This window comes from Rutilus rutilus, assembly GCF_951802725.1.
Source record: "Rutilus rutilus genome assembly, chromosome: 9".
In the NCBI taxonomy this organism is placed as follows: domain Eukaryota; kingdom Metazoa; phylum Chordata; class Actinopteri; order Cypriniformes; family Leuciscidae; genus Rutilus; species Rutilus rutilus.
This window is the reverse complement of record NC_140223.1, coordinates 24,641,822-24,665,243: the sequence shown is the minus strand read 5'-3', so window position 1 is coordinate 24,665,243 and position 23,422 is coordinate 24,641,822. Positions and strand designations below refer to the sequence as shown.

The 23,422-nt window shown below is 36.7% G+C and overlaps 1 protein-coding gene across 4 annotated transcripts in view; it reads right to left on the bottom strand.

The window, feature by feature from the left end:
* The window catches only part of frya (furry homolog a), a 69,927-nt gene that overhangs the window by 13,318 nt on the left and 33,187 nt on the right, over nt 1–23,422 (bottom strand). For 3 of the 4 annotated variants that reach the window (XM_084418712.1, XM_084418714.1, XM_084418713.1), the window contains exons 27-51: nt 23,066–23,226; nt 21,841–21,951; nt 19,967–20,121; nt 19,385–19,484; nt 19,087–19,258; nt 17,796–18,052; nt 17,559–17,705; nt 17,269–17,437; nt 16,447–16,537; nt 16,102–16,184; nt 15,497–15,647; nt 12,636–12,739; nt 11,925–12,107; nt 9,471–9,672; nt 7,928–8,049; nt 7,258–7,445; nt 7,090–7,181; nt 5,546–6,147; nt 5,333–5,430; nt 5,051–5,221; nt 4,744–4,884; nt 3,585–3,764; nt 2,031–2,201; nt 1,745–1,819; nt 634–804 (exon numbers count right to left, since the gene is read on the bottom strand). In XM_084418712.1, coding sequence (XP_084274838.1) covers nt 634–804; nt 1,745–1,819; nt 2,031–2,201; nt 3,585–3,764; nt 4,744–4,884; nt 5,051–5,221; nt 5,333–5,430; nt 5,546–6,147; nt 7,090–7,181; nt 7,258–7,445; nt 7,928–8,049; nt 9,471–9,672; nt 11,925–12,107; nt 12,636–12,739; nt 15,497–15,647; nt 16,102–16,184; nt 16,447–16,537; nt 17,269–17,437; nt 17,559–17,705; nt 17,796–18,052; nt 19,087–19,258; nt 19,385–19,484; nt 19,967–20,121; nt 21,841–21,951; nt 23,066–23,226 — 4,097 coding nt within the window. Of the gene's footprint in view, nt 1–633; nt 805–1,744; nt 1,820–2,030; nt 2,202–3,584; nt 3,765–4,743; nt 4,885–5,050; nt 5,222–5,332; nt 5,431–5,545; nt 6,148–7,089; nt 7,182–7,257; nt 7,446–7,927; nt 8,050–8,688; nt 8,767–9,470; nt 9,673–11,924; nt 12,108–12,635; nt 12,740–15,496; nt 15,648–16,101; nt 16,185–16,446; nt 16,538–17,268; nt 17,438–17,558; nt 17,706–17,795; nt 18,053–19,086; nt 19,259–19,384; nt 19,485–19,966; nt 20,122–21,840; nt 21,952–23,065; nt 23,227–23,422 lie in introns of all 4 variants that reach the window. The other variant, XM_084418711.1, reaches the window with a different exon arrangement.

The window sequence follows — 23,422 nt, the reverse complement described above, 5'->3', positions numbered from 1 at the left end:
AGATTTATGTATCCTTGCTGAATAAAAGTATTAATTTATACTAATTTGACATTGTGAGTTAGCGGGTATATTATGAATGTACTGTATAAAAAAAATAAAAAAAAGAGTAACCCAAATAGGACTTACTGACCACAAACTTTTTAACAGTAGTGTGTTGTAAAGAAATAATTCATAAAAAAAAAATTAAAAAAAAAATTCAGTAGGAACTTTTGCACATTTCATAGATTAGGAAATGGTAAAAATAATTTATGTTTTTGTAACGTTACACAACATTAAGTTTCCAGGCAGTATTATGGACATGCATCACAATATGGTCTTGTCCTACTGCACACAGCACAACACTGGAGGATTCCTGGGCTTACCTGCATCTCCTTCATGGCACAGACATAAACAAGGAGAGGAGATTGTATTACAAAGAGTTAAAGAAAGTTACAGTTGTATTGAGCAAACAGCACAATAGTTTATCTCTGACTAACGCTTTTCAAAAATGTAACGCATAGCATTGCTTTCCCCAAAGATCCACTTTACTGCAGTGAAAAACAAAGTTCAACCCAAGTAATTTGGAAGTCAAAAGTCTTCACAAGCAAGAGGGATCAGATCGTTTTGGTTTCATTTTTTAAAATATGTTCTCACCTCTCCATCTTCCAGTTCAACGTCCAGGAAGTCAAAGTCCCTGAATACACGAAACTGCTGTTCTGAAGTGGTGTCATCCATGTTTTCTGTGTCCCGTGTGCCGTCCTCAGAGGACACCAGACTGGGCTGGTGCTCAATTAGGTCCAGTTCCCCACAGGATGAGAAAATCACCTGTAGGAAGTGCTTCAGTATGATTTCCCAAATAACACGGTGACATTGATACAATGTTGAGTTTTGATCCAAACCATCATTTTGGTTGAGATTGACATGTAAATTTTTAAAGTGTGTTGGATCAGCATTGAAATTTTTATGAAAGCCAACAGCACACATGAGCGGAGACACTGGACATAGCATTGAACTAACACTGATTTGTAGTTGATGACCACAAGATCATGCAGGTACTGTATGTATCTCTGCAGAACACTAGAGGGTGATTTTTAATTAGTGGGGCGTTTTCAAACCACGATGGGCATTTCTAAGCACTTTACCCAATTTGCTCTAATCCACTGGGGGCTTGGTTTAGGGGTGGCCTTCATGATTTTAGCAAGTCTAGTGAAAAATGGTTGAAAAACAATTATAGTTTGAAAATGCGCACTAATGTGCATTTCTCAGTAGTTTAACTGATGCTTTCTCATTAGAGAGAAAACACAGTTGCATCCTATACAGAAGTCTTGTTTGTTGAACCACCTGACATTCATGACTTCTCTGGGTTTCAAACAATAGTGCATCTATCTTATTATTTATCTGTTCCTTTGTTTTGCTTGCTTGTTATTTTCTTTTGATTTATTGTTACTGAATCTAATGAAATACATGAATTCATGAAGTTTTAACTTTAATTGAGGGTGCAAAAGTGATATTGAACCAACATCACTTCAAAACGTAGATTCATTGACATTATCATTGATATTTTGGTTGAAATCTCACCATTGTTTCAACATTAATTGTGGGTGCAAAAGTGATTTTAAACCAACATCACTTTGTAACATTAATTCAATGCAATTAGCATTGCCGCATCAACACTGACTCAACATTGTTTCAATGATTGTTTGCGATCTGGGTTCTGACGTATTTTCTAACATTTAATACTGGGTGGATAACATTTGTCACTTACAGATGGGTTTTTGGTGAGTCCAACTTCTTGGCCACACAAGGTTAATACATTCACCAACTTCTCACGAGTCCGTTTCTAAATTGGGAGATAAATTACACAAAAAATAAATACATTAAAAATAAATAAATTAAATTTAATGTAAAATAAAAACAATTACATTTAAACAAAATTAAATAAAATAATAAATAAAACATTAAAATATAGGGAATATACAAATGCAAAAGTATTTATGTACTGTTCTTCAGCAAACATCAGAAATTCAATGAGCGTATCTGTGAGTGCTCACCTGTGAGGACTGGGGTCGTTTCCAGCTGACAGGCACCAGCACGTGGTTGTTTTGATAAGAGCCCGAAGATGTAGAGGAGGTACTGCGTGTCACGGCAACCCCTCCTCCGTTCTTCCCATCTTGCCTCGGGGAACCGTGAAGCTCGTCATAGCGCCGGCCAATCACCGGTGTCTAAAACACACACAAACGCACCATTTAAGCCCAGAGATTTCACGTCTGCTCTTTTCTTTTCATATCATAATCTTGTGGCCCTCGGCCCAAGAGTCTTTATTTCAGCGCGCTCCTTTTGATAACTTCAATTTGCTTCAGATCCCCACCAACAATTCAGACCCTGCTGGAAAAAGTGGATGTCTTTTCTCAATGGTCCTGCTCCTCTGTGTCTCGTTGAGGAGTTTTAGAAAAAGAGAACTTCAATAAAGCAAGCCAAACAAAGCTTGTGAGAATGTCAGGATGTCCCTTATTGAATTCACCTGCCCTTAATTCCTGTGAAATCCTTTCTGCTGGGATGGGATCGAGCTTGTTTTGAGTTCCCCGTCAGAACTGAGGTTTTTTTTCTACTGTCTCGCCCACTTGCAAGAGGCTTAATGTGTCCCAGAGGTATTTGACAGAGGGCAGAGGAGTCTGCTTTAAGACTTTGGAAGGGCTGTCCAGCCCTCGCCGCTCTGGATGCAAAACGCCACAGCCGGAGTGACATCATTTCCTGGAATTCATGCATTACACAAATAGCTCCCTGTTTGGTTCCCACACTTTAATGAGACCAGGTCGTTGATATTTCCATCAAGTTTCGAACAGAAGACCGAACCTTCAGAGTTTGCATTAACACAAATGTTACTGTAAAATAACATTAAAGGAGAAAACTAATACAAAGGAGCAACAACATAAAAAACTGCACAGCTCCACCTTGGAAAATGTGGACAAACCCAGAGAGGATGCCAGTATTTGGTGGTTTGCTGGCAGACTCACTTTTACAACCTATATACCAACTCTCACCTCACTAACTTAACGTACATCACCACCCAAAAGAACACCTTTCGAATTCTTTATAATCATTTTTAAAATGATAAAATTAATAACATTTAATAATAATACTATTTAGTGTTTTTTCGGTCTTGAGATTTCCTGTATTGTACAGCGCTTTGAGTGTGTGAGCAATTAAAAGCGCTATGTAAATTGAAATAATAATAATGATAATTACTATTAAATAACTATTATTATTATTTTCATTAGTAGTAGTAGTAGTAGTAGTAGTTTTATTATTATTATTATTATTATAAGACTATGAAATAACAGAAATATATTTTTAGCTCCTTCAAAGTCACCACCCTTTTCCTAGAATCCAGTCCTGCACAACCAACCTTATGAGGTGCATCTTGGGATGGTTTATAAACAGTATTTAAATAGTTTACATGAATGCTAGGTACTTTTTGGTTGCTACAAAACTTATTTCAAGCTTTGAAGGATAAGTCTTAGGGTTTTACAGATCATGAGACAAATTAATTCAGCCAAACTTTTGACTTGTACTGTATAATGACAATAAAGAAGGACATGTCATACCTCTGAAATGTCAAAGTGAAAGTCAAGGGTCTTTCCAGGCAGGGCTTTGGAGGGCGTGTCCCACACACGCCTGACATCCACAGTGGATGCGTTACTCAGCGGGGACGAAGGCGAAACCAGACTAGCCGAGCGGGAGACCACCAGCTTTAATATGTTCAAGGCTTCCTTCCAGTGTGCAGTCTAAAGTCACAGAAACAAACACAAAACAGCTAAGTTATCCCTTAAGGACAAAACATGCTCACCTCCCAAAGAATTACATACAGTCAATCCATCTTCACGAGCAGTAGCCGTCTCTTCTTCTGCCGAGATAAACACACAAGCCCGGCGAGAGCAGCAGAAGTTCAGAGGAGCGTCTTTGCTGTGAGGCCACACTGAAGGCCTCAGTAATGTGGACAGCAGCCAATAGGACTGACTGTTTATAGACTGCTGCTGGGTGTGCCTTTGGATTTATAGACCTGGCACAAGGTTGTGTTTTTTTTCTCTCTATTTTTTTTCTCCCTCCAAAATGAAGGGTTGAGAGATGGAAAACCAGTGGTTTTAGCAAGGATGTAAGACCGCTTAAAGTTTTACAGTAGAAACGCTATAAAACACTATTATGCAATAAGTAAATTTATTTAGACTAGATGATATGAACCAGTTAAATGTAATCATTGAGACTAATTTTAGAAGCACCCACAATAAATATTTGATTCTCAGAGAACACACAAACTGCTCAAATGCACTGTTGTTATTTTGAAGTAAACCTATTAAAATTATTTTCATTTATTGAAATAAAGATCAAAAAGTCAAATATAAATATTAGCTGAATAAACTTAAATGTAAAAAGTTTTAAAAAAATTAAATAAAAAAAAATGCCTTGGCAACTACTGAAAAAAAAAAAAAAAAGATTCAGACTGAAATAGATATAAATTAAAACTACACAGACAAAAAAAATTACATAACAAAACTAGTAAAATACATAGAAAATAAAAGCTATAGTATTCATCAATAAAACCAATAGTATTTTTCTATAATTGTACATAATATAACACTACATTGTAGGTGAATAAAAGCATCTACCAAATGACTAAATTGTATAATACATTTTAAGTTACGGAAAAAAACTCCCTAAGTAAATTGTATATGTGATAAATTATGTATTGTGTATGAGGTGTCACACCTGAACAAACTTCTCTATGGTTGTTAGAACCTCCATGTTGAAAAGTTTGGCTTGAATACCACTCAGGTCCATGTGACTCAGTAGACTGTAGATGATTTGCAGAAGAGTTTGTTGCATGCTGGGTAATCCTTTCTCCAACAACTGTTTACAAAACAGAAAGTATTAGAAAGTAAAGTTTCCCTAAATGCAAAGAATGTACATGTCCACATTCCTTCAAATTATTGTCTTATCATAACAAGATGGATGGACATTGTTTTTTTCCTTAAAATTTCAAAAGTTGCATGATTAACTTTTATTTGCTTCCTACCTCCGACATGTAAGTAACCATGCTGAGCGTGCTGTCGCTGAAGGCTTCATGTAGGTAGCGGCACACCACATTGACCCAGGAGAAGCAGTCTCGGGTATAAGAGTGTGTTTTATACAGTGTCATCACATGGGCAAGGTTGGACAGCTTGGAGTTCTTTTCCTCAAGGCAAATCTGTCAATCAAAATTAGTGATTTTCAGCAAACAAATGTGCTGTAGATTCTGATTCTGAAGTATAAAAATATATGTATAGTGTGGTTTAAGGTCAGAGTAACAGGAACAGACCTGAGAAATTCTCTCAGCCACGTCCTTACAGAATTGAGTAGGTGAGTCAAAGTTTAACACAAGATGGGGGATGAGGCAGAGCACATTCAATGGGAAACCTGAAGGGTAATAGCAGATTTGCTTTCATAATCCCACTTAACATGAACATTGGTGAATTAACAGAAAATTATTTTAGAATGATACATTTTTCTGGCAGTGTAACAAAAGGTCTACCTATGGCTTGGGAGGTGTCCACCACTGGTAGCCGTGAGACGGGTGTGAGCTGGCTGAAAAGCTCCAAGGTAAGTTCTGTAGTGCTCGCAGAGGTGAAGCCCTTCAGAAGCAACTGCTGAAGCCCAGAGAACTCCTTCCATTTGAGCTGGATCTGGATCTTCTCCAGCTTTTCTTTGTATTCCTGCTTATCTAACGAAATGTGGCCTAGCAGCTTCCCTAACAACCTGAGGGACATGTGGTACTCAAACTCAAAGTCTGACTCCATGAGTGACACCACTGCCCAAAAGATGGTGGCTAGCAGGTTGCGAGGATGGTTGGCGTTGGCTGGGTCGGTGGAGACCACGTTGTCCCTGGAGGAGGATGAGGACAGGGATTGGAGCTTGGAGAAATTGCTCTGGTGATGGTGGATGCGGTCTAGCGTGGCACTCCGGGGAACCTCAGAGGAACGCTCAACCTCGCCAAAGCGCTTGGGTACGGAGTAGCTACGCTGGTGGCGTATTCGCTCAGAAGTCATGCCTGATCCTGGAATCAGGTCCAGCTGACTGGTGCTCTTACGGTTTAGCGTTAACTTGCCACTGGATGGAAGATCTGGTGAAGATGCCCTGCAGGAACATAGACTTATCACCAACAGTGAACAAAGCATCTTTGACTTTTGATGTTGAAGTTAGAAGACCCCTTAACCCTATAAAGCTAACTGTATCACATTAGAAACACACATTTATAAAGCCTCTAAATTCTAAATAATGATCAAAGCTTTGCTGAAAAAACTGTTGTATCCAGGTACATATCTTCTGTCATCTGATTGATAGTTTATATATTTTTTTAGCAATTACATTTTTTAGTATAAATGCAAAAACATACAGTTTCAGGTAATGGTACATGTTAGACGTTACACGTTGTTAGTAACATTTCAAGATGAACACTTTCTGGACTGAAATAACCTGGGTTTGCTTGATTATCCACATATCATTTTTTAGAAAAATCATGTTAAAATGTGTATCAATTATGGTACATCAGGCTTTTGAGGAATGTTTATTTGTACATCTCTCAATCATAATTGTATTGCACTGCATCATATGTTTTACCCCCCACAATTAAAACTACAAAGCTTTGATCATAAAGCATTTTAATATTCTATTTTAATATTTTATTAAGACTTTTATTAAAATTCAGAGATATATGATAACTGATATTTAAATCTCATGTATTTGCATTACAAGCTATCAGAATTTCAACTTATATTTTGGCAATATAAATGTCAGTAACTGTACCAAATTGCACATTTTTGCTCGGTTTGGGCCTCTGAATAAAATGTGGTGTTTTTCCTCATCAAGGGTGAGCTCCATATTATCCTATATCATACTATATAAGCCATAAAGTCTGATTTATGAAATATGATACTCAACAAAAACACATATGCAAACAGTTTTTATTTTAGAATAAAAAAATTGTCTAATGTTTCAATAAACTTTAATAAAAAAATTGATTTTTTGTGTGTCATGTGTCAGGTTTTGCAGGGTTAATGTTATACGGCAGGAACTTACCGTAGTATGACAAATAAGTCATTGTTCTTCAGGCACTCAGCTAGATTATCCACGACTGACTCAAGAGTGAGGAGAAGCTCCATCACATAACCCTGTGGAGAAGATGCATTGTGAGTTTATTCACTCACTGAATCTGTCAAAACTGTCATTAAGGACCCCAAACCTCACCTGAACCTCCTCTCCGTGCTCCCCGACCACCTCCACCAAGCGTGAAAGCAGGTCGGAGACGGCCAGCGCTGAGAGGGGCTGCCGCAGAGCTCTGAACACCTGGAAGGAACGTCCAGCGTAATGCCTGGAGGAGCTACACAGAGCCATCTGCAGCGCCACTTCACTCAACTGCTGCTCAAGCCGAATGTCTACAAACATACAGAACATGTGACATGCAAACAGACATTCAGTAGTGGCCAACAGTGATGTCCGATATTTGTTTTTATTGACCCTACAAGAATTTGAGAAAAATATGTAATTTAAGGTATTTGTCTGATAAAATTATTTGGCAAAAAAGGCAAACTACAGCTACAGGTTTTATTTTACTATGCAAAAATGAATAAATTGTATAACAGCATTCATAATTTCTTTGTATGACAGCCTGGCCAAAAATTATATCCACACAATTTGACATGAAAATGAATTTTTTTTTACTCCTAGCACAATTTCACATTATGCTTACAAAATCTGTTCAAATTTGTACTAATATACGAGTAAAGAGTGAAGATTTTCCTAGGCTGGACATAACTTTTGGCCAGTACTGTACCTTATAAATAGCAATAAAATGTCACAAGCTGCACCCAGGTAATGTAGTTGAACACTGGAATGACTAAAGACAAATGTGGCTTACCTGATTTGGACTCTTTGAATACAGACATCACATGTCGCAGGAAGTTGGTAAGCTGCTCTGTGCTTTTTGAGTGTTGATTCTTAGGAGTGATATCTTCATGGCTCCATAATGGCCCAAAAGGCCTAATAAAACATGCAAATATCTATTTAATCTCTAACATATTACACTATAAATTGTGTTCATGACAGGAAAAGCTACTTTCACCTTGTCAGCAGAGCTATTATGTTTGATTACTACTTACTTACTTGCCACTAGATGGCGGACTAGGCTGCAAGATGAACTAAATATTCAGACAGCCATTGCTGTTTGTAAAATAATAAACACATATGATATAAACCTTTCAGAGAGTATGTGAAAAATAGTTTGAAACAATATTCAAGTGAAAGAAAAGAAAAAAAGTTGTTTCCCCATCCTGTACATATAGACTTGTTCACACTATCAGCTCAAATCCAGTCTTGTTTCATGTCCAATTCAAAACTTTTCTCTGTTGACACCATAATTATAATCCCAATACTACCAGCTTGATGCAAGATTTTATTGCATAAGTAATTTGGTAGTTTGCAAGTAACATACAGATCCATGTGCAAATATCAGTGCTGCCAAATATCAGTGCTGGGATTTACAAAACAGTTTGGAATCGTCCGCAGTGTGAACATAGTCTGAAAGAACCCACACCAGCACCAACATCAGACGCCCGTTTAAACCGCACCACAGCGAGAACCGCTCTGATGATGTAGACTGATGAAATACATGCAACATACAAGTCTGTAATATCCTGAGTGATGTCAGATGTAAGACGCGTCAGATGTGTCATTTCCTGAATCAGTTCCTGAACAGCTCTGGAATATTCACATGAAATGACCTTTCATTTTAGTTACAGTGAAGATAAACTGAAAAGAACTCAAGATTAACTTAACAGCGAAGCTTTCACACTTAAAGGGCAGCCTGGATGCTATTTGGCAGCTGTTAGAATGTATTTAATAGTTAAACACTTTATTATGTGGATTTCACCTACTGCAAGTTCAATATAATAATACAAATATTACATCATTTATCTGCCTATCACACTACCATTCAAAAGTCAGTCATATTTTTTTATCTCTTATGTTCACCAAGGCAGCATTTATTTGATCAAAAATACAGTAAAAACAGAAATATTATTACAATTTAAATAACTGTTCTGCATGTTAATATATTTTAAAGTATATTTTATTCCTGTGATCAAAGCTGATATCATTACTCCAGTCTTCAGTGTAACATGATCCTTCAGAAATCATTATAATATGCTGATTTGGTGCTCAAAGAAACATTTCTTATTATTATCAATGTTGATTTTTTTTTGTGTGAAACCCATGATGCATTTTTTTCAGGATTCTTTGATAAATAGAAAGTTTAAAATAACAGTATTTATTTCAAATAGAAATTGTTTGTAACATTATAAATGATCAATTTAAATACAACAAAAAGTACTGTCCTTGAACGGTAGTGTAAACATCACAAAATTGATTTACCTAGATCAGAAAACAATTCTAGGTTTGTATACCTGGTAGTGAGAAACTCAATGAGTTTGCTGCTCTTCTCATCATCTTCAGTGCTGCTCTCCATTTGCTCCACCTCTTCCTGGGCCAGATGAGGCAGGTTGGAGCTGCTGCCTCCGAGGCTCAGGCTGGACGAGGTAGAGGAGGAACTGAGGCCCGAATCTGGCACTGGAGATGCCTGGCCATTCCGCAGGAAGTCCACACCACCTGAACATCACACGTAGGGTGAGTAACGGAACAAGCTCTGAAGACGAACCTACATTTTAAGTGACTTTAGGCAAGTCAAACAAACAGGGTGATAACATTCCTAAATGAGCCAAATCACAGACATTAAAGAACAATACTTCTATCACTATGCTGTTATGACAGGGGCTGGTGACTGACATCTTATCAGCATCATATTGACTTTGCCTAGACATGCTTTAACAGCATGACAACAGTGAGACCACCCACTGGTGCAAACCAGTCTCCCCTGGGCCTGATAGATGGTCCCTTTGGGGCGAGAAGATAAAAATAGTGCATAGGAATGCTCTAATCAGACGTTTAGATGCTCTGTGTACATATAATTGTTTTTGGCCGCGCTTCCAGAAGTTTGCTCTTTCACAGATAAGAATTCTCACCCTCCACCCCTCTACAGGATTTCAACATGACCGCACTATGAAAGCTATGTGTCAAATACCAAAGCCAATGTGTAAGTGTTCATGCAAGGAGGGTGTGATAAACAGGATTCATGAAAAGTTGCTAAATTTGTCTTGTTGACAGCAGAATTTCGCAATATTTAATACAAAGCATTCATCATTTCAAGGTCTAACAGTTATAATAAATGTAATTGTATATAAAAAAATGCATGCAACTGCATAATACTTTCACAGTACTTATTTGAACTTATCCAAGTTGTATGTACCATTTTTTGATATATGGCGTTGTTTAGGCCTCTACAGCATATCTTAAACATGATCAATACTTTCCAGGAGTACTTTTTGTATACAAACTACTACATCTTCTGACGGTCACCGTGATTTGCCAAGTAAAACATGTTCCTGGATCAACATATTTTGTTGTTCCCGGAACAACATTCCTGTCCAAAAATACTATCCCTACCCCTAAACCTAACCCTACCCCATAAGTTATCCCTAAAATAAGATGGAAATAAGATGAATAACACTGATGTAGAAGCATCTAACCCTGGTTGTAAGCCTGGTTGATTGGAATGTTGATCCAGGAACATGTTGCACTTGGTGAAATCACGTTCACTGTCTTCTGACCCCTGGCACTAATATCCAGGCTCTTCAAAATGTAGAATAATTTTTCAAGAGATAGTTCACCCAGAAATGAAAATTCTGTCAGTAATTACTCACCCTCATGTTGTTCCAACCCCGTAAGGCTTTCGTTTTGATGAAAAAGCTCTTTTGATGAAATCTGAGAGCTGGATCACTCCTTCATAGGCTTCTAGGTAATTTCATCTGCCGGCCCAGAAAAGTTAGTAAAGACATTGTTAAAATAGTTCAAGTGACTACAGTGGCTCAACCTTAAGTCTATCAAGCGACGAGAATACTTTTTGTGCGCAAAACCCCCCCAAAAATAACGACTTTATTCAACTATTCATTTTTGTCTCATTGTCTCATTTCAACTATCTCACTATTGGCCGGCGCTGGTCATGTGTGTGATGCGTGTGACGTACAACACAGAAGCGCTGCGCTGTTACACTACGTGAATTCATTCAGGCCCACACAGACGAAAATGAATAGGTGAATAAAGTCGTTATTTTTGTTTGTTTTTTGCGCACAAAAAGTATTCTCGTCGCTTGATAAACTTGTGGTTGAGCCACTGTAGTCACTTGGACTATTTTAACGATGTCTTTACTAACTTTTCTGGGCCGGCAAGTTTCGATCTCTTAGAAGCCTATGAAGGAGTGATCCAGCTCTCAGATTTCATGAAAAATATCTTCATTTGTGTTCCGAAGATGAACGAAAGTCTTGCGGGGTTGGGACAACATGAGGGTGAGTGATTACTGACAGAATTTTCATTTTTGAGTGAACTATCCCTTTAACACATTTTACAAAATGTAAGCCTGATTTTGATAAAGTAATGGTAAGAATAACTTTTATAATGTTACTGATATTTTAAAATGAATATGTCAAGGATTTAAATCAATCTTAAAACATATTGTTTTATATATATAAACAAAATGTAACATTATGTTGTATACATATTCAATATACATATTTATTTATTAATAATATATTTATATGATTTATTTTTAACCTGCTTTTATCCTTGGTTGGCACTGCCATTAAAACTTTTGAGTACCACAAGGAAATAAATAAACAAATAAATTCAAAGCAATATATTTTTTGTTCAATAAATGACCATAAAATCCTGATGTATGAAATATAATATATAAAAACAAATATTTAAAATAAAATGTCCTGACATATTTTGAATGCTAAGTCTACTACCTGTGTAGAACTCAGGCTGGTAGATGGGTTTGAAGGTCAGGCTCTTGTTGCTGTTGGCATCTCGGGTGTTTAGCAGAACGGAGGCAATGAGGCTGAAATTGTTGTTGCAAGATAACGTGATGAGAAGGTGCAAGACGAGCCTCTTACAGTGTTCAAACACCTCTGGGCGGTAGTGGTCCATACCTAAAAAAAAGAGCCAAGGTTTACAGTACTTGCATTCATTCATTGTTGTTTAGGGCCATTTGGGGGGTTGTGGGTTAAGTGGGAATATCTGGTACTAGAATTTTATTTCTTTGGGTTTTTCTTTTTTAGTCTATCAACAACTACATGTTATTTTGATTTGAAATTATTAATGTTCTCAATACACTGGGATACAAATATTTCACATACTGTACTTCTAAAAAAGATAAGCTTGTTCCATCCTACATGCTACTGCTTTCACTGACAACATTGTTCTCATAGCAGGCCACATAGTTATAGTCATAAGACACATTCAGGGATGTAATGGTTCAGATGAGATTAGATTTTTTTTTTTAAAGAGATGACAAAAGCAAATCCATTTTGGAAAAAAAATACCACGTACTACAGTAAAAGCAGTACTTTTCATCTGAGCACACCTGACTCTTGCATTGCAGCCTTAATCTAGAGGGTCTAATCCCTGATAAAATGTCCCGCATTGTGATGAGAACAGAACACAGAGGCTCTACTGACCCAGGAAACAGGCATGGAGCAGTAGAGGGAGGTGTAGGGCCCAGTCCTCCTTCACGCTGTGATCCACCACCAGCTCCGTCATGAAGATCACTGCTATGTTACACCTGAACCAGACAAAACACACTGCTCTTTCAGTAAATGAACAAAAAAACACATACCAGCAATGACCTTTCAAAAATAACAGAACATATTGACAGCTGTGACTAAGTGACAACAAAAATTCTTAAAGGAACTACGTTGGTTTTCTCATTACAGTGACGATGGGCATTGTTATCATAGTTCCTAAGTAGGACATTGGCAATGTGTTATCGCGGGGTTTTTTCGGGTCAAATGGGCTCTGGCGACAGCACTGCAGCTTCTGATCATCAATTTTCCATCTGTCTGAAAATTGCAGAGTGATATGCTTTAAGATTCCAGGATTATATAATCTGCGGGACTGATAAGAATTGTGTTTGATGAGAGATTAAATCAAACCGAGTCAAGTTACAGTGCTTTAAATGCCAGTGTGTAATTCTAGACTGGGTGACTGACTAGACGTTAACAGTGAATCTAAATCTGAATAAAAGGTTGTTACATAATATGAAGAAGTAGAGAGTATAGAGTTATTTTTGTAACTTAATGACTGCTTTAACGTAAATAAATAAATAATAAAAATGAAACTATCACTGACTGTCTATCACTTACGATAGAAATCTATGGCTGGAAATTTTAAAGTGTAGAAATATTACGATCATATTTTTGTTAAAGCATTTTTATAAATTCTTCAATAACATATATGATATTTGCAGAGCCGGACAGTAACGGAGTACATTTACTTGAGTACAGTACTTAAGTACAATTTTGAGGGATCTGTACTTTACTCGAGTATCATTTTTGGGAAGTACTCATGACTTTACTCAAGTACATTTGAGAGGCAAATATTGTACTCTTTACTCCACTACATTTCTATCCATAACCGTGAGTACCCGTTATTTCTTCTAAAAAAAATCTCGGAAACCCTCAATTTGTTGTTTCCCTCTCAAACGTGATTGGATTGTGCAGGCGCCACTGATTGGGACAGCCTATCAGCAATCACCTTCAGCTTTCTGCCAAAGTCAACTCCATGATAAGAGACGAAACCATGGACGAAACAATGGATGAAGACGCAGCAGGTCCATCCCGGGAATGTGCCAACCAGTGGCCCCACCTCGCCAGACTATTTCAATTTTCAAAGTTAATGATAGTTTTCGCTTCAAGTGTTTGCTGTGTTTACCAATGCAAGCACTGTGGCAGTAGTAATGCAATATTTAAAAAATTTACTCTTGTACCTCTTGATACTCAAGTACTTTTAAAAACAAGTACTTCAGTACTTTTACTTAAGTAGACATCTGACTGTAGTACTTTTACTTGTACTTGAGTAAAATTTAGCAAGGGGTATCTGTACTTTTACTCAAGTAATGAAGCTGTGTACTCTGTCCGCCTCTGGATATTTGTTATAAATTTGACATAATTTGACATTGTCTGGCTGAGGTGGAATTACTTCTCTAGATAACATTTCCAGTGGGTGACGTTTGCTTCAGGTATCTATGTAACATGTAATTTCCTGGTATATTTGTGCAAGTGTAACGGTCACCAGCTGGAGTGCCCTTGAGAGCCACCAGAGGGCACTCCACATCAGACTATTGTCATTCCCTCACAAACTACATCTCCCATAATTCTCTGCCTGGATTTATCAGCGCTCATTGTTTTCAGCTGTGTCTCATTGCCTTGTTTAACTCACACTATAATAGCCTGGTTTTTCTCTGTGAAGTCTTGTGTATATGTCTCACTGCATTTCTGAGTGTGTTTGTATCCTGTTTCTCCCATCTCCTGGCTTTCTCAATTCTCTGCCTGTCCCCTCGGCTTTCTCTCTTTGCCTAAGCCCTTATCTGTTATTGTTTGTTTGTGTATGACCCTTGCCTGGATTTGAATTACGATTGTGGATAACCCTTAGCCTGACGTCGTCATAATCAGATTCTAGTCAGAATATGAGTCTGAGACTGCTCCAGTGGGCTGTGATTATGGGTCGCGTTTCAACCGAACCAGGAAAGAAAATTGGATAGACCGACAACCAATCAGAGCAACGGAGTAAGTGACGTATGTTCTTCATTCATCTTTCCGATCGACAAATGCCTTGATCGCAGTTCTGTTTCTCTTTTAAAATTAATGCGCTGTCGATATCTTCTATAACAGACGCGATGGCGGAATCTACACATCTCAATTCTCCAGCGGCAGTCATCTTTGTTGTAAACGAATTCAACCCAAGCGCTCTTTGGTGACGTGGATGATTACGTTACTGTTGATCATCTGTCCATCATCATATAAAGCCCGCCCTGACAATTTGATTGGTCCGAACAGCTCTGGATCGAGCATAGTTGCTCCACAACGGATCAAGTCCAGACCGAAGTTCCCGACCTCAAATGTTGTGGGCGGGGCTAAGTTCGGCTGGCATCCAGGCTAGATAACCCTTTAAATAAATACTGCATTTGGATCCTCAACCTTCGTGTCTCAGAGCAGTTCGTGACAGCAGGTTTACCAGATGTAGCCTACATGGTCACAGCATGAATTGAAAGCTTTGTTATAACTAGTGTTAATGTAGATGGTGAAATCTATGACAAATTTTCATTTTTTCTTTTACATGACAACAATGTCATTAAACGATAACTGTGACTACATAATTTATTTTCACAGACATTTCTCCTCTTCCAGTAACAAGTATAAAGTTTATGAGTTATGGTTAAGCTTTCAATATATGAAAACTGCTTAAAAATGAAATGAAAATTAAAAAAAAGTATTAAAAAAATGGAAGAAAAAAAATGTATAAAATACTCTGGAAGCTTAACCTGTGGAGGGGTCCTCGTGGAGTGACGGTTTCGGGTAGATAATCGACCAGCGGTGCCCAACAGCCTCCATTAACTGGCATGGGAAGAGGAAGCGGCTGATTGGTTTCCAGCACACTTATAAGCCACATGGCATATGGTGGGAGCGGCTCACCTACAGACAAAGCAAAAAGAGACAAACAACACGCCATGCTTGACAGGTATGCCTTTCATCTGTGAGACTTGTAATAAAACAGGATTTTACCCTTGAAGCATGAGTGGTATGTAGACAGACAAACTCCACAACTGTCATCCATCATGCTTAATGCAATCACGCTCAAAAACCATTAAGCTTAAGCTATCTTAAGCTGAAATATATTACCTGAGCCAGCTATCAGAAATATCTCAAATTCAAGAAAGAAATGAGATGGTCTTCACTAAAAGTTATTTTTAATAATATTTAACGCCCCTGGGCCAGAACTGTCTTGACATCTATGGCCAAAGGGGAAGCATCACAATTTAGACTTCAAGAAATTGACATTGCTCAGAAGCTCCTCCATTGTATACAATAAATATCAATCATTCCTGAGCTGTTTTAGTTCCTCTGTAGGGTTATGAATTTCACTCACTCTTTTCCTCGTCGTAGGAACCTCCAGAACTGCTGCTGTACCGAGACTCCAGGCGGTTATGTGCTCGTAAGATGTTGCTCAGCCTTTGGATGACAGAAATGTATATTGTATGATGCAGTTGCAGAATCAAATTTAAACATGCTAAATGCATTTTGTGATTGATCAAGGCAGTTAACCTTAGGTTGCTCCAGGGGAAATGTATGGCAAGTCTCTTTAGATAAAGGTATCAGCTTCAAGCTTATGTTGGTAATGCTCATTGTGGGTTTAACCTCAAACTATCATCAAACATGAACAGGGAAAAGAGTCTTATGCATATATGTAAATTGTGTGGTTTGTGGGACATACCTGTCATCACATTCCTTTGTGATTGGCGAGTTATCTGTGTCAGGGATGTTTTCCTGGCCACACACTAATGTTTTGCTACTGGAAGGTGGACCTTTAGAGACATATTTATTAATACATCTTGTGTCATGTGATATACAGTATGTGATCAACACATGATCACTATTTCACCTTCATTTTGCTTTTGGCTGTTTTGCCTTAAGATATATACAATTCAGTTATATTCAAATACAGTATTGTTCAAAAGTTTGGGGTTGATAAGATTTTGTAATGTTTTTGAAAGAAGTCTCTTATTCTCACCAAGGCTGCATTTATTTGATTAAACATATCGTGATACAGTAATATTGAAAAATATTATTACAATTTAAAAAAATTTACAATTATTCCTGTGATGTCAGCAGTCTTCAGTGTCACATGATGCTTCAGAAATCATTTTAATATTCTGATTTGGTGCACAAGTAAGATTTCTCATTAACATCATTGTTGAAAACAGTTGTGCTGTTTAATATTTTTGTGAAAAACTGTGATACACTTTTTTCAGGATTCTTTGATGAATTCTTTGAAAGAACAGCATTTATTTGAAAAAGAAACATTTTGTGACGTTATAAATGTCTTTACTGTCACGTCATAAATGTCTTTACTGTCACGTTTGATAAATGTAATGCATCTTTTCTTTTTAGAATAAAAGTATTACCGGTACTTGCTTAAAAAAAAAAAAAAAAACCTGACTGGACCCAAACTTTTGAACAGTAGTGTATATACACACAAATTATCTTTATGGTGAGTGACATATTGTAGATGATTGTAATCATCTAGCATGCATACCGGAAGTGGTGGTGGTAATTTTGCTTGTGGCTGAAAAGCGGTAAAACGGAGGATTGTCACAGTGCACCACAACGGGGTTCACAGGATCTGTCTGCTGAAGCTCATAAACCAGCTCCTCCATGGTTTGAATGGTGTTGTTGCGACACAGATAGATCACCACCTTCTTAATCTGAGTATAAACAGAGGACAGTCCAAATACTCAAACTTGACAACCTAGCTTCCATTCTTTAATCAAATAAAATCTTGACATCAAACCAAAATATAATGAAATAAATAAATGTAGCACTTACGTGGGGCAGGAGAGAGGTGTCGCTGCTGACTCCACATAAGCTGATGAGGAATTGCAGGGTGGTCCGCAGGTTATTAGACCACCGTTCATTACTGACGAGAGCGTTCCAAGCATTCTCCATTTCTGCACCTGGGACATCATCACCATACTAGCACACACAGAGACACACAACTCAACATGCTGTTGTTTTCTTTTTTAGTTTAGCAAAGATTAAAGAAACAGGGATTCACTGACATACCTTTGCGGTCATGAACATGAGGTTGTTTAGGACCAGAGAAGAGGCCTGCATTGACCCCCAGCCTGTGCCACGGAGCAGGTGAGGTGCTGAGGTGTTGTGAGCGTATCCCTTCCTGTTGTCCCCAGGGCTGTTCGAACTCGAGACTGTGGGCAGCAGACCTCCATCCACCAGCTCAATGTTACTGAGCCAAGGGAGCAGGTAGGTCAGCATTACCTGACGCCCGTTTGGATGAGTGCTGGGAAACCTCTGACTCACCTCTAGAGGGAGAGATACAAAAAGATAGAGCTTCATAAATACATATTCATAGATGTTAATGGTGTTTCTACATGTTTGGGTAAATTTGCTGTTGGCTAAAGGAATATTCCAGGTTAAATGCACTTTAATGTGTTTAAACGAAAAAAAACAAAAATATGATGACTATTTCTGTTCAAGTACTTTGATAGTTGTTAAAATGTGTGTGAGATATTAAATAAAATATATTATATAAGTCGTACGGTTTCTAGGTGGGGAAGTTTGCTCCAGGTATTCATGTACAATATTTTACAGATAATATTGTTTTAATAATATTTAACAATATTTAATTTCCTGGTATCTTTCTGCAGGTTTGCCAGATTAACACGGTCACAAAGATTATAACTTTACACATTTCTCCTTCAGTAACAAGTATAATGTTTAAGAGTTATGGTTATATTTTAGAAACAATGTGACAACTGCATATTTTAAATGGAAATTATTCAAAATTATTTTCTATGATAATCGACAGCATGCCACAGGAGTTGTTATCGTTAACTAAAACTATTCAAAATCATTTTTATTAATTAAAATAAATATGAAATAAAATAGATGAAAAACGTATTCTTAAACGAAAACTAGAATGTTGCCTTGGCTAGTAAATAAAATAGAATAAGTTTAAGTTAAAGTACTAAAATTACTAAGTAAAACCGAAATAAAAATGAATTAAAGATTTAAAAAAAATGACAACAGCACAAAACAAAATGAATAAAACTTGAACTAGAAATAAAATTAAAACTGAAATTTTAAAGCAAAAAAGTTCATTTAAAATACTATAGTAGTATAGTATAGTATTCATTTTAAATACTACAGTAGTATATAAATAATATTAAAATAACACTGTGCCACAGATGCTGTTGATTGAGCTTGTAGTAAGCTGTATTTAAACCATAAAGAATTCCTTTAAGATCACATTTTGCAGTTGAAAGTTTATGGTTTTAAGGGTTTTCAGCTTTAAGAGAGCGTCATTAACAGCCATCTTTATCCTTCCATTTAGTACCTGAGAAAAGGGGCAGGGTAAGTTCAGGGTACATCCTGGCAAGTTGCTTAGAAAGCTGGGTAACAGAGAGACTGTAGAGGGGAGGAAGAGGCCCGTGTGTCCCATGCAGGATAGCAGCACTTTTCTGTTCCACAATCCTCTTAGAATACACAGACAGCTTGGCCTCCAGAATCTATTTAACCAGAAAACACAGACACACACACAAAAGCATATAAACAGATTAGCACACACAACATTTAATCCAGGACACTTTCTATTATTGCAACACTTCTTTGGCAGAGAATGTTCTCTTTTTGACCTGCATTAATTGCATAGCGATCTCGTAGATCTCCCTGTTGGTGTCGGACGCTTTGAAGAGAACAAGGTTCAGTAGAGTCACGATATCACTGGAGTAGTTTCTATGAAGGAAAACAAAAAGGATCACCTACATAAAAACATCTTAGATTGGTTTTGCTAAATATGTTAATGAGGGGCTAACATTCCAAAGATACGTCTAGTCTTGGCACTCAACATTTGTAAACAAATCATCATGAGAAAGAATGCAGGCAAATGCCACCAAAGCTCTATTGAATAGTGCTTTTATCTGGTGTGGAAAATCTGGCAAAAAGAAAACATTTGAAGGAACCAAACTTTATTCTTGAGCAGCAAATCATCATATTAGAAGGATTTCTGGAGTAAATACATTAAGCTAGAAAAAAAACATTCAATTAAAATTGCAATATTATTTCACAATATTATTATTTTTGCTGTGTTTTTGATCAAATAATCTTTTTCTCAAAGAGTCTTTTTCAAAAACCTTTCATAAATAATCTTAACGACCTCAAACTTTTGAACGGTTTAATGTGCATTAAACTGAAAAAAAAAATCCATAATAGCATACCTGCTACCACAGACAGTGGCAATGGCTTTGAAGCAACCAGAGGCCAGCTGGCAGGAGCCGGTGTAACATCGGTCCACGGCCCAGTTAAACAAATTCGCCTGGTCTGGGTTAAGTTCCAGCAGAAGAACCACCACCTCACAGCCCAGCTGATGCACCTGAGGAGATTCCGATCAGAAGATCACATTTCTTATCCATTGAAGTGATTGGTGATTATATATATATACAGTGCAATGCATAAGTGAATATACCCATGCTAAAGTTGACTAAAAAGAGGAATAAAAAATCATATTTTGGAAATTGAACTTAATGCCTTAATTAAAAAAATTAGGAAAAATCCAACCTTTAAGGACACCAATTTTCTTTGTGAATGAATAATGTATCGTAAATAAATAAATGTTCTTCCTTAAAATACATGGTGCATAAGTGAGTACACCCCTATGTTAAATTCCCATAGAGGCAGGCAGATTTTTATTTTTAAGTTTTTTTTTTTTTTTTGGATACTATGCATCCTGATAAAGTTCCCTTGGCCTTTGGAATTAAAATAGCCCCACATCATCACATAGCCTTCACCATACCTAGAGATTGGCATGGGGTACTTTCCATAAGATCATCTCTCAATGCAAATCAAACTAGCTTTTAGGCTAACTGAAATAAAACCATGCCAATCTCTAGGTATGGTGAAGGCTATGTGATGATGTGGGGCTATTTTAATTCCAAAGGCCAAGGGAACTTTATCAGGATGCATAGTATCCTAAAAAAAAATAAAAAAAAATACTTAAAAATAAAAATCTGCCTGCCTCTATGGGAATTTAACATAGGGGTGTACTCACTTATGCACCATGTATTTTAAGGAAGAACATTTATTTATTTACGATACATTATCCATTCACAAAGAAAATTGGTGTCCTTAAAGGTTGGATTTTTCCTAATTTTTTTAATTAAGGCATTAAGTTCAATTTCCAAAATATGATTTTTTATTCCTCTTTTTAGTCAACTTTAGCATGGGTGTATTCACTTATGCATTGCACTGTGTATATATATATATATATATATATATATATATACCATGAATTGCATGATTAATATTATGCATGAAATTGCATGAATAATAATCACATTTAATCACCAAATTCACTGTTTCCAATGATACACACAACTATTCAAAAGTTTGGGGTCAGTAAAGTGACAGTGAATACATTTATGTATGTTACAAAAGATTTTTCCTTTGCACTTTCTATTAATCAAAGAATCCTGAATAAAATATATAATGGTTTCCACAAAAATATTAAGCAGCAAAGCTGTTTTTAACATTGATAATAATTGATAAGAAATGTTTCTTAAGCATTAAATAAGCATATCAGAATGATTTCTGAAGGATCATGTGACACTGAAGATTGGAGTAATAATGACTACTGAAAAATCAAGTTTTGCCATAACAGGAATAAAATATACTTTAAAATATATTAAAATAGAGAACAGTTATTTTAAATTGTAATAATATTACAGGTTTTCCTGTATTTTTGATTAAATAAATGAAATCTTGGTAGGCATGACACTTCTTTCAAAAACATTTAAAACATCTTTTTGACCCCAAACTTTTGAACGGTAGTGTACCGTCTTGTTCTAACACAAAAATGTCAGAGCTCAAAGCCAGACTTTCACTTCAAGAACCAACATTTGCAGAACAATGAAAACAAAACAATGCTCATTCACAAGCTGGGAAAGAGAGACACATCTTAGGAAAAGTCCCTCAGGAAATTTGCACTGGGTCAAAAGGCACAAATCATTTTAAAGATGGTTGTGTTGGTATAGCGCTATCAACACCAAAGCAGCGAGTGAGAACGTATGTGGGTCAAGAGTGTTTGGCTGCATACCCGCAGATCCTGACAGGCAAGGATGTTATCCAGCCACTTATAGAGGTAGCCATCAGGAGAGAGCCCAACGTTATCGAACACAGGGCCACAACAAAGCACAGTCGACATGGCCTATGAAAGGAAGAAAAAACAACAACATTCTTTCATGCAAAGCTTTCATGAAAAACTTGGAATTTCCTGTTTTGAGGAAATCACGTCCTATCGTGTCTAACAGGACAAAAAAAAAAAAAAACTTCAAAGAAACAGGGAAGAGGCTCACAGGGCTCATATCATGTTCTGGATGTTTGTATGTTTTAATGACGCCAGGGTCTTGAAATTACAAACCTTTTACAACTGCTACAACATTATATATGATCGTCTTACAACACCTGCCTATGGGGAAGGGGTTCACGGCAAAAGCTACACATACACACACATTCAATGTAGCTTTAGAGGTGGGTGTAATTTTTCCAGATATCCTAACCTGTTACCTGAAAAAACTACACGTCTACACGTCGTCAATCTGCACAGAGCCGACATTATGTGAACAAGGTTTCCACAGACAAAACAGAGCACACATGCACTGTCATCACAAATGGACTTGTTCGTCACTTAATGGACCCACTTTTGTCTCTTTGGCATGTGTCTACATTGAGGTCTTGCACTGTAAATGACTACATCACATACTAGGCTATAAGTAGACCTCTAGAGATCAAATTAGTGGTGTATATGTCTGTGGTCTGAATTAGCAACACAAGTAATGTTTTAAATTAGAGCCATGGTTAAACATCATCCCGCTCCATAGCTTTTACATGCAGATTTTTCCAAACAAATATTCATGTAAAAATATGTATTTTTTATTATTTAAAAGTATTATTATTATTATTATTATTTATGATAATGTTCCTATTAAATAAAACAAAAATTTTAATCATATATATATATATATATATATATATATAAAACAATTATTTTGAATTTCATTTTATAATATTTCACAATATTACTGTATTTTTGATAAAATAAATGCAGCCTTGATGAGCATACGAGAATTTCCAAAAATGACCCTAAACTTTTGACCGGTAATATCTTTTGAATAATATTAATATTCATATTTAATATTATTTATGAATAATGCACTTTTTTTAACCCATCTAAAAAAAAATAGTGTGCAATGGACATTGAGACAACATAAAAATGGTTATCAAAATAATATAAAACATTATATCAGCGTAGTCTGTACTACCTTAAGAGCACAATACTGGTATCGAGTAATCTGATGGTTCCGGTCACTATAGCGATCCAGGGGCGTGAACATTATACTGAAAGGCCCAGCCCATTGGCTGAAAAGGATGAAGAGATGGTGTCGAAGGCTTTGCTGAGGGAAGAGGAAACGCCGATGATGCACTATGATACAAATAAAATAAAAAGATAAAAAGAGGGATTAGATCTCAAAAGAAGGGAACATTTGAAAAAAAACCTCTATGACTAAGAAATTTTTAACAATTAAACCAAATAATGGTTTTAGTTTAGCCTTTTCAAGGAGAATAGGGAAATGGCTGGCCATTGTACAACTCTTTTCATTTGCCCATGAAGTGGCTGT